General features: G+C 42.1%; 1 protein-coding gene across 1 annotated transcript; it reads right to left on the minus strand.

Annotated features, from left to right (window-relative positions):
- Nucleotides 1-4,913: 4,913 nt before the first annotated feature.
- LOC119278955 (pumilio homolog 1-like) lies at nucleotides 4,914-11,692 on the minus strand. Its single transcript, XM_037560353.1, has 9 exons — nucleotides 11,032-11,692; nucleotides 8,195-9,432; nucleotides 7,863-8,004; nucleotides 7,680-7,787; nucleotides 6,965-7,177; nucleotides 6,773-6,883; nucleotides 5,774-5,968; nucleotides 5,451-5,625; nucleotides 4,914-5,355 (listed from the first exon to the last, which is right to left on the minus strand). Exons 1-9 carry the CDS (start codon nucleotides 11,464-11,466, stop codon nucleotides 5,309-5,311), a joined length of 2,664 nt encoding a protein of 887 aa, XP_037416250.1. The 5' UTR covers nucleotides 11,467-11,692; the 3' UTR covers nucleotides 4,914-5,308.
- Between the last annotated feature and the right edge of the window lie 236 nt (nucleotides 11,693-11,928).

The raw sequence follows: 11,928 nt of genomic DNA on the forward strand, positions 1-11,928 counted from the left end.
GTGTCATCCGGTTTTAAATGAGAGGGCTCCAGCGAGAAATATCCCGCTATGACGGGAAATCGAGCGGGTTCGAGGAGAAAAGGGAAGGGTGCGTGGTGGGATGGGTTTTTTGTGTTGGGCCCGCGTGTTGGAGACAACATGATGGATAGTTTGGATAACAAGTTTTCTCCCTCTATATGGTCTAGATTTAGGAGAGTCCGGATTGTCTAGACGGATGAATTTTGGGGATCCTACCAGATGCCGGTTTGATGTCCAAACATGCACGGACGTACGCCGGAGAAATAAGGTTCGGCCTTGAAGACACCTTAACTATTTGTTTGATTCATTTATATATGGATTATAGCCCGTAGCAACGCACGGGCGTTCTACTAGTCAAAGTAGGAGTCCGGCTTACTCTTTCTAAATTTATTTATCTTTTCTGTCCATCTAAACAACTCCGATTGTTTTTCCTGTCCACCGCTTTTGGTTATGCTTGAAAAACATATGTTTGTACGTGACACATTCAATTGTTTCTATGTAACATTATTTATATCTAACATTTATATCTTTAATCTCGGCCATTGATATCTAAAAATTAGTGGTCAAGATAATTTAATCTGTGTGGATGAATATAATGGCTTGTTTGCCACTTGTCTTGATTATATAATAGATTTCCTTCATAAGTTCTACTCAACGGAAAATTTACTTGTTGGAGTTAAATGCCAAAAGGCTCGTAAGAGGAAGCACCTTTTTTCTTCGGAAAAGGACCCAAATCTATTATAAAGATTCATAAGAAAAGTACAAAGCACTCTAAACATAATAAACATTACACCAAGGATGCTACATCACAACCACTACCACCCAAAATGATGTGCTGACGCGTTGTTGTCGCCGCTTCCCTATCTGAGCCGGCTTGACCTTGTCGATGACTGTCGGGAAGTCTTCGTGCACGTGTCATTAAGGACCAGTGCCGCACCGCAATCATTTTCATTGAACCCTTGACTTGATCTGAAGAGCCTGAAACTAAATCTTGTCGGCACGCACGCCTGGAGAGAAACCTTAACCTTTCCGTCCCAAGGAGATGATAGGAATATATGTCGCAACTCCGTTGACTCCGTCCCAGTGGACCAACTCAAGGAGGATGCGACCCAAAATACCAACTCAAAGATGAAATGTCGCCATCCTCTAGAACGTTTTCTCTGAAAGGGAAAAAATCCTAACCTCAAATGCCGGCTGAAGTTGAGGCACCGTAAACACCCTCCCACCACTAGTTGCCTGAGCGGGATCTACGGGCTCGCTGGCGAAACTTGAAGGGAATGAGTGCCTTAGCATTCACAAGCGGGAGTGGGAAAGACAAAGCCTAAGGAAAAAGAAGCAATTTTGATCTCTTAACTATTAATTATGAAAGTCTAAATTTTGTGTCCCATTTTGAAACCAGTCATAGATTGTTCCTCAACTACCAAAATGTTCTAGGTTTGGTCATTGTCATGATTCGAAGTGATTTTAGGGTAGCGTCAGTGCGACTTTGCACACATGGTAACCTAGCCAGGGAAAAAATTGTGGCGGGACAAGAGGATATATTTTCAAGAGAAATCTTCCTGAAAATTCTGGGAATGGGAACACAAAACTAGGAAGCAAATTTAGGAACTTAAAAAATATGGAGAATTATGAAGAAAATATTTTGCCAAAATTTCAAACTTGTTTGAAAATATATATTTCTAAAAATAAACTAATAATCATATAATAGGGCAAAAGGTAAAAGTAAAATACAAATACTTAAGAGAATAGGATTAAGCCTCATCTTCCGGAATATATTGATCCTGCACAACAAGGATTTATTGAGGGTAGAAGAATTAGCGATAACATCATTATTGCTCAACAAATTACTCACTCCTTCGCTCTTAAATCTTGGAATCATCACGCTTTCATGCTCAAGATAGATCTTGCCAAACCTTTTGATCGTCTTGAATGGAGTTTCATTGTGTCTGCTCTTGCATGTGAAGGACTGCGTGGTCATTTTATTAATTTGATTAATGCTTGCATTTCTTCTCCTACTTTCTGTGTGCTTATTAATGGGCAACCCTCTCATAAATTTAAAAGCTTCATAGGTATTCGCCAAGGCTGTCCCATGTCGCCTTATTTGTTTGTTATTGCTATCAATGAATTGTCTGTTGCTCTTAATGAAGCTGTAGCTGCTCATCATCTCCAACGTATTTCACTTGGTCCAAATTTCCCTTCTATTCATTCTCTATTGTTTGTTGTTGGTTTGTGGTCAAGCCACTATGCAGGAAGCATATTCTATGGCTCAACTCATCCATCACTTTTGTTCTATTTGATGTCCAACCCCAAATTGGGCCAAATCTGCTATTCTTTTTAGTACTCATGTTAGTGAAACCACTATTCAAGAGATTAAGCAAGTTTTTCCTATTTCTACCATGGATATCAATTTCACCCACCTTTGTCATCCGCTTATTCTTCTCGCAGAAAATAGAACTACTGCTTACAACTTTGTTATTGATAACTTTTTTAATAAATTTCTTGCTTAAAAAGCTAATATGTTCTGTCATGTTGCTAGGCTCGAGCTCATTAGGTCCGTGTTCTCTGCTATTCCTATGTACTTCATGCCTAACATTTTGTTTACCAACAAGTTTATAGCTAAACTCGCTGTTGTTATAAGGAACTTTTGGTGGACACGAATCAGAGACAATAATTCTAAAAAGAGCCTTTGTTTTAGGGCTTGGAAGGACATTTGCAATTCCAAACAGGATGGTGGTCTTAGCATTAGGAACTTGCAAGCAATTAATGAGGTTCTGGTTCTTGCAGGTGCTTGGAGGCTTGCTAAAGACCATTCCTCCCACCTTCATCTTGTGCTCAAATCTAAATACATCCATGATGCCTCTATTTGGACTGCCAATTCCTACTCCAAAATCTGCTTTCTGGTCCTCCATTTTAAAAATGTTGCCTAAACTCAAAGCCCGCTCTTTTTACCAACTCACCCAAGGGAATATATCTCTTTGGAGTACCCCTTGGTGTTTTCTTTGGGCTTCTATTCAGGACAATCTTATTATTCAGCCTCCAGGATACATATATCCTTCTCTTGTTAAGGATCTTTGGATGCCGGGTCAGAAAGTCTGGAACAGTAACCTCATTAACTTTTTCTTTCAACAACCTCGAGCCTCTGTTGGATATATTATGTTGGGATCTAACTCCTAGTGGTACTTGTTCTTTCAAATCCACTTATAAATTGTGTTTGCAGGATATTCATGCCAATCCAAGAAATACTCCTTCCCAAGTTTCTTTTCAGGTGAAAAATCTTCTCAAGTTGATTTGGAGCAAAAGTTAATGATCCCTAGAGTTCAAACTTTCGATTGGAGACTCCTTCGAAAAGCTCTTCCTACAGGTTTGAGGGTCGGGCGCTTTTCCATACATATTTCTTAATGTTTTTGCAGATGTGGTCAGCAAGAGGATGAGATTCACCTGTTTTTTCTTTGTGACTTTGCTAGAGCTGCTTTCTCATCCTTGGTTCATTAGAACAGATGATTTAGTTCAGAAATATCCCAATATTCAAAGTATTATTCTTTCTTTACTTAATATGAACTATCCACATGCTTCTGTTGTCAACATTCTGAATTTTATGTGGTGTCTTTGGAAAGTGAGGAATGATTATCTTTTTGATAGAAAGAAAGCTGCCCCTGACCAAGTAAATATTGCAGCTACTTCTCTATCTCCTGATTTCTGTAATCTGCTTAATAATTCTTCACACCATTAGTCTCAAAACTCCAGTTGTATCTTAACCCATACTAATCAACTTCCCTTGCAGGGACAAATGCTTAAATCTGATCTTCTTATCAGAGGACCGAAAGTATATACTGATGTAGCTTTGAAGTGCAAAAAAAATCCAGGTTTATTGCAGGGAACATCAGCCACTCGAGTTGGTATCTACATTCTTTGCCGCAAGATCAAAAGGAAGCCAACGTGTAGATTCAAGCTTCCACCTCCATTACAAGTACACCTCTTCAGGCTGAAGCTTTTGCTCTTATCTTGGCTGCACAAGTGGCCAAATGTCTCAGCATCAGCCAGCTGACCTTCCTCACAGACTATCTCTCTTTGGCTTCATTTTGCGGCTAGTATGAAGATTACTGAAACTACTACCCCTTGGACTATCAGGAAAGTTTTAGGTGATTTCTTCTACTACTCTTCAGACCTTCAACCTAGGTGTTCCATATTTCCAGGGAAATTAATGGTATTGCTCATAATGTCGCTCATCAGGTTCTTAGATCAAATGTAGAACCTGACATATGTTGTTTTGCTTCAGCTCACGGGAACATGACTTGCCCGGTAGTTTCTCTCCTATCTAATTTCCAGTTCAAAGGCTTTGTAATCAATGTTGTACATTGCTATTGAGCTGAGCTGAATGGAAAGTTTGGCGCTTCGTGCGCCTTTTGTTGTTTAAAAAAATAAAATAAGAGAAGGCCATAATTGTGGAAAATTCAGAATATTCAAACTTGACAGAAAACTGATAACTATAAACAAGGTTCTCGATTCATTTTGTAAAGTACCATAGATAATTTCCACTTTCTACTAAGATATTTTTACATCGAATTTTAATTCATGCACAAAGTATATATTTTATCGTTTGTTGAATATATTGTCAAGGCTCTTTGTGGAAGGTTACATACTTAAATACGATGTCTTGGTGTTGTAACATAAAAGTCGCAACTGTTTAGAACCAACATACATTCTAGTAAAGCCAGAGAACAATTTGAATCTGTCATTTATGGAGTTTAACAGGCTAATTTTCCCTGAAGACAGAACACTTTTGTTCCTATATTTCCCTGAAATTTTCCATAAGGTGATGACCATGCACAACTAATTATACTGTTATTAAAAGAGCGCAAACAATCAGCAAATAAAATAAAAGGCAAAGCTTAGATAAATAGCTCCAGCTTTGCAGAGAAACAGTTTAAGTACCACCATCACCATCTGTATATGTTATGTTACAACAACATGCCATTACATCTGCCACAGGACAGAAAATTAAAAGGGCTAACAGTTTTCAGTCTCAAGTAGGTTACAGCTAACAGCTTTCTCTTTTCCCTCTCTCCCTCTCTAGTTCTAAATTTCTACAGCAGAGTAACAACAAGCCTGTAATTACTCATTCTCCACATCTTTACTCAGCTAGCTACAGAATCTACATTCTCCTCGGCTCCTATTACTCATTTTATTTCCGATGGCAAGGCGCACGCATAGCCCTGACGCCTTGTAGATGGAAAAACGGAGACGCCAGCGTGCAAACCTAGCCACTGTTAGCTGTACAGCTAGAGATGGTTTAGTCTTCAGGCAGCACACGGGATGGTTGGAGCCCGAGTCGCTTTTCTGCGAAAGAAGAGTGCATCTTTGGGTTAGAGACACAAACCGTTTGTAGATGCCAACCTAAGAGTATAGCACATGGATGATTGAACAGAACATACCTCCGGCTGCGACGAGCTTCTCCACACGTGCCACTATGTGCTTCCCATATGTGTATTTCTTCAGCGTGTTAAGATGAGCTTTGATCCTCGTGAGGATCGCCTCCCTCTGCTGGTCGTCGCAGGTCTCCAACACCTTCTGTACCACGTAGTTTGCAAACTGATCTTTCATCATCACCTTCAAAGTTCAATACAAAAAACACTTCAGCAAAGCAATGAAGGAGCTTGAATCATGAACTACCAACTGATCATCAAAAATACCATGGAACTTTATGTTCCATAACAATAACCAAGCATATATGTCAACAAATTGACGGGCAACAGACCTCAAGATGTTCACTTTCCTCCGTGGAACCAAGCATTTCACCAATTAAGATTTGGCGTTCTACAGGATTCCCAAAGGATAAACACTTCTCAATGACGTTTGAGGCAAACTTTTGCTGGCTCATTTGTACAATCTGCCCAATCAACTTCTCAATGATAGCAGATCGCTCATGGGGTTTGCCGTGTTCCATAACATGCTGTGAAATAAGCTCGGTTATTGAAGAATGAAGATGGGAGAGAGAATAGTGGTAAGAACAAAACACGTTTTGTAGAAAAAATGCATCCATACACATAGGGAAAGTGCAGGCATCAAAATCGTCCATTTCAATATGCACGCTTACCGTGTCACTTGTGCAACTGCAAAACTACTTACTTGAGCTTGATTGTATTTTAACCTAGACTAAAAAGAAGTGATCCCAGAACAATAGGAGAAATGCATCCCAGTTACAGCATGTATAGCATTCACCTTATTTGCAGATGTTAATGCAAAAAATATTGACTCGAGTCAGTAAAGGTAAAAGGGAAAGGAAAATCATACTCACTTTGCTGAGTACTGATGAAAAAACACAGTAAGGCTAAAACTAATATGATTTTTCCACGCAGGAATTTCATCCCAGCTGAAACCATCAAGATTACTTCTAATCATTTTAAGATGATAATATGGTCCTATTCCAGTTACCAAGAAACTTACATGTAATTGTTGAATATTTGGATCAGTTCCATTTAGCCATATGGCTTGTGTTTTGCACAAAATAGATAATACCAGGTTTCCATTAATCAATCGCATCAAGTCCATAATTCATCAGATGTGGATTGTTTCGGAGACAGGTACCCACCAAAAGGTGATAATCCAGAGAAAAGCAGCCATCAATAAGGAAATAGCAAAGACAGTGCTACCTCTGTAAGTAAATGTAAGACGTTTTAGGTCACTAGTAGTGACCTAAAATGTCTTATATTTGTTTACAGAGGGAGTATCTTCCAAAAATGTTTTTGGCACTAACCTGCACAACATAGTTACCATACTGGTCTGTAGCAAGCAAGCAAACAGACTGGAGGACCTCATCCATCATTATTTGCTGGGTTTTAGGATCGTCACAGTGCTCCAGCACCCTCTGCACACAGTGAAAATGGTTAGTGAAATTGTGAAATAACATGAGTATATTGCAATATACCACTACAAAGTACAAACATACCTGTATAACCCGACATCCATATGGATGAGTCGATAGCACCACAACTTGGCCATAGAAGGTTGAAACAATGAACTCGATGACATTCTGTGGGATGCATTCGATGCATTTCTGTATAACGTGGTTACCATTTTGATCACGTACACAGCGCATCACATGTCCATCAAGCTCAGCAACCATTTTAGTCTGCTGACCTAAATCAACAACTTCTATGGCCTGCACAAATATCGCCCATCACATAAGTTAAAGAACATATTGTCTGCATATTTATGTCCTTCATGTTTTATATGAACATGTAACGGGTTTCCTTTTGTGCATGCAAAGTGGGTAGAATCAAACATGCCTGCAACCATCCAATATGCATTAGATAATCAGAAATGCATGCATATAATTAAACATAAGGTACTTCTTGTTCTAAAGAGTTCTGTTGACATAATCAGACAATTTCCTGCCAAACATAAGGTAGCTTGTAACTGTATTCTAGGTGGTGTCATATATTCCATACTCAAGCAATCAATTTGTCATATGTATGAATATCATGGTGCAGTTTCGTCAAGAAGAATAGTTCCAGCTAGACATATTAGAAGAAAGTACAGCAGTTCAGAGGAGAGTGTTACTTCCAAAATGACAACTCTTAATTTAATTTACTACAGGGATATTTTCTAGTCTTGACTCTTGACTAAAGCACAGACAATAAACAGGTTCTAATTTTCCATACCTTCTGTATAACTCGGCAACCGTACATTTGAAGGCTGAGTGCCAAGACTCGCCCGATTAGCTGATCAGCCAACTCCTTTATCTGAGCCGTGCTCCCATGCTCAAAAAACTGGTTCAAAAAATTATGGTCAGGCCAGGATGTTTATAGCACTGCAACATATAATTGCTATGAATAATTCAATACCTTCTGAACAACATAATTTCCAAAAACATCAGTCATCAATGTGAGAGCTTGAGGCATGATTTCAGTGAAAACCATGTCTTTTTCTTCAACGCTGGCAGTTTCAAGCTTTTGCTGTATGAACCGACTCCCGTATTGATCAGCACTGGATAAAGTTCAATAGACAAGTTAGACCACTAACCTAAATCTGTGAGACAAGAGATCATTGTGCATGATTCCTCAACAAAATATGGAAGGTCGATGGCCAATAATATAGGTAACTCTGAAATTACTGATCTTGGATTTGCAGTTTAGTAGGTTACTATATATAAGAACCCAGTGAGTACAAAATTTACCTGAACTCAACAACATGGCCAGCAATTTCACAGAGCTCATATGATCGGCTTTTGTTGCTCTTGAATTCTTCCAGAAGTGATGGAACCAAATTGGCATTCATCTTACCACCAAAATCTGAATTCCAGGAGCCATAGGAACCACCAAAGTTTCTCATACTGGACTGAAAGCGCATGCTGCGATCCACATGCCTAAGTGGACTACCAGGTCCACCTGGCGAAGTGGGGAAAACAGGATTTGTCAAAGAGTTCCCAGCATAACCAAGACCAGACACAAGATTCCCATAATAGTCATATTGCTTCTGTGACTGAAGCAATGGACCAAGATAATCATTCTGATGACCAAATAGATCCATGTAAGAACTTCCCAGGTTACCCCTCTCCATCAATGGGTCCTCACAGTTGGCTGCAAAAGCAGCAATTTCTGCTGCCCGAAGAAATTGAGCATAGAGAGGGTCAACAGGCAACTGATGACCAGATGTCGCAGTTGGACTTCCAATTCCACTGTAGTTTGCAAGGTTAGCTAAATTATGTCTGGAAGATAAACTCCCACCAGGCGACCGGGAACCAATCCTTGGGGAAGAAAAGCCGGACCCCAGGGATGAGTTGTCAAATGATGTGAATCCACCAGCATTGATCTGATTCCTCATAATAGAAGAATTCATAGAAGCTCCAGAATATTCTTGAGGCCCCTTGACATGACCTTGTTCAGAATGTTTCATGTAGGAGTGCTGTCCATTACCATGTTTGTGGTCCATGTATTGTTCATAGAGAAATTTACGAACACTATCTACATCCTGATGGAGCTTGGATTGGTCAGCATGTCCATTGACTGGCCTTGATGACGACAGGTTCATACCAGATAAAGCAGACACTAGATCATCAGATCCACCAATACTGGGAGAGTTGCGGTTGAAAGAAGATGAACCACCATTGTTCTGGTTACTGGTAGCACTAAGTTTCACACCAATCGGGGGAAGGCAAGGACTAGGAACTCTCCTCACTAGCTCAGGGTCAGGAGATGCACTTCTTGAGAGTGATGACCCTATAATTGATGCATATGTATGTGTCGACTCATGATTCTGATTGCCTGGCAGGTGAGGTGCTTTGCTATCATATTGTAGGCCACCAATAGCTCCAGACTCCTGATGAAGACCATAACGATTTCTAGAAGAACCCGACAAGTCAGTACTATTGCGGTTTGCACCTTGCCTGCTTGTATCATGTTGATAGGAGTCATCCTGCAAAACAAGTTACCTTGAGAAAAATGACAACTGAAGGAAAGACGGATTGAATTAAGATAGTAGTATTGTGTAAATGCAATGCCATATATGCTTATGAGTCATGACCAAGCAAGTATTACAATGGCCTTCATATCAAATCCATTCTATATGTATAAATCTACAGAGGTAAGGCATTTATCATACCGCATTATTCTAGTCACAGATTTATACTTTCAGATACATCACTCATGCGTAGCAATGGAAAGCTTTCCCGGTAGGAAAAAATCCCCAAATAGTCAAATATACTGGCAGGAAACTTTTGTATAATATTATGCAGCCTATGTGGAACCAGACAAAAAATAACTCCTAGTAAGATGTATCTTATTGAAGAGATGGAACACAAGTCTAGTAACTTCCTATTCAACCAGTTTGCATCGTATTAAGATTTAAGACCAACATACGAGGAAAGGAAGCAGCCACCATTTCATCAATGTAACAACATCCAACAAGATGAAAGTGGGAACATAATGCTTTTGGCTCTAAATAGTCCATTGGTAGACAACTTTTTTTGAGATAAGAGAGAATTGGTCAACAACTTGCGCAGCTGGAAAACCAAGCTTTTTGCATGACCATACCAGAAATACATTTGTTAAAAGGTCCACAACTTAATAAACATAATCAAGAGTCAGAGCTTGAACCATCTGCCACTTCATCCGCTAAACAGTCCACAGGCATATAAAAGTATATGACATATATCACTATCGGTAACACCCGAACAATCCGATTCAGAGACAAAGGGAGCAGCTGGCATATATCACTATCGGTAACACCCAAACAATTCGATTCAGAAACAAAAAGACAGTGAGAGAAGCATATACCCCAATACCTCAGATGAACATGAACTCAGCCACTTGACTGAATGCTAAGAGGCAACAAAACCAATCAAACTAACTGAAAATCTAACCACACGCCGCAACCTCTCTAACAGTTAGCAAGACTTCGTAAACCAGAAATTTAGCATTACAGGGTGGCATATGTATATCCAGAACATGAGCTTAATAGACAGGAGTTCAGACAGGGAGATGTTCTTCAGAAGCATCAGCTGAAAGAGACCGGAGAAGCTATTCTGCCTGCCAATCTCGAGCCCAGGGATCCCAATGAGCACAGGCATCCTCTGAATATTCTACATGCATATAAAAAAAACTACGGCATATATCACTATCAGTAACACCGTGACAACTCGATTCAGAAACAACAAGAGCAGCGGGCATATGTCACTATCAGTAACGCCCGAACAATTCGATTCTGAAACAAAATGTGCAGTGACAGAAGCATACACCCCAATACCAGCTCAAACAGTGACCATACCTCAGATGAACATGAACTCAGCCACTTGACTGAATGTTAAGAGGCAACAAAACCAATCAAACTAACTGAAAATCTAACTACACGTCGCAATCTCTCTTAACAGTTAGGAATACTTACTAGACCAGAACATTAGCATTACAGAGTTGACATAATCCAATCTCCAATGGCATGTATATCCAGAAGACTGTGACATGTGCTTAATAAGACAGGAGTTCAGACAGGGAGATAAGTATTCTTCAGAAGCACTACCTGAAAGAGACCGGAGAAGCTGCTCTGCCTCCCAATCTCGAGCCCAGGCATCCCAATGAGCCCGTCTCCGGGCCGCCCCGCCCCCGCGCCGCCGCCGCCGCCGCCGGGCCTCCTCCCGTCGCCGATCCCGCCCAGACCGGGGCCGGGGCCGGGGCGGAGCCGCTGCGCCGACCGCCAGTCCTCCCGGGACAGCAGCGGCGGCGGGAGGCGCGGGTTGACGCTGCCGCTGGAGTAGTAGTAGGAGTGGTAGGCCGGGTCGGCCCGGAGGTCGTCGTCGAGGAAGGCGTCGGCGCCGTGGAGCGCGCCCGCGGAGCCCTCGACCGTGGGCGGCGCGGAGCCGCTGCGGAAGAGCTCCATCTCCTCCTCCAGCTCCCGGTCCCGCTCCCCCTCCGGCCGCCGCCACGGCTCCCCCCGCGTCGCCATCTCCGTCACCATCCCTATCCCTCCCCACACGCCCAAAGCCGGCGGCGGCGGCGGCGCCCTAGCAAGCTGCTATGCCACCGCACGGAGCGCCCCCAAGAAGAGAAAAAGAAGTGAACTTGGTAGGATTCAGCGGGGCTAGAGACCGGATTCCGCCATGGACGGGCCGGCCATTGCCGCAGTTGAGGAGGGTGTGAGGGGAAAGGAGGAGAGCGGAGCAGAGCGGAGCAAAGCCGCTGCCTTTTTTTTAAACGGAGAGGGGGGTGAGAGGTGTGCGGCCGGGTTAAGTACGACGGCCGGCGAGCTGGGCGCCGTCGGATGGGCGCGCGGACGGGCAGGATCTCGCCAGGGGTGGGGGTGGGGTTTGGGGGCCTAGGGTTTTGCGGGCCGCGCACATGCTGCACGCGCGGCTCGAGCCAACAACGGGGGCAGAGCTTTGCCGGCCGTGGGTGGGGTTTGGTTCCCTGGTTTTGAGTT

The sequence above is a fragment of the Triticum dicoccoides genome, chromosome 3B (assembly GCF_002162155.2).
Source record: "Triticum dicoccoides isolate Atlit2015 ecotype Zavitan chromosome 3B, WEW_v2.0, whole genome shotgun sequence".
NCBI classification, from domain to species: Eukaryota; Viridiplantae; Streptophyta; class Magnoliopsida; order Poales; family Poaceae; genus Triticum; species Triticum dicoccoides.

Coding starts and splice junctions, on each gene's coding strand:
- LOC119278955 (XM_037560353.1), bottom strand. CDS start 11,466: ATGGTGACGGAGATGGCGACGCGGGGGGAGCCGTGGCGGCGGCCGGAG. Junction 9,433..11,031: donor GCTTCTCCGGTCTCTTTCAG/GTAGTGCTTCTG, acceptor CTTGTTTTGCAG/GATGACTCCTATCAACATGA. Junction 6,884..6,964: donor ATGGATGTCGGGTTATACAG/GTATGTTTGTAC, acceptor CACTGTGTGCAG/AGGGTGCTGGAGCACTGTGA.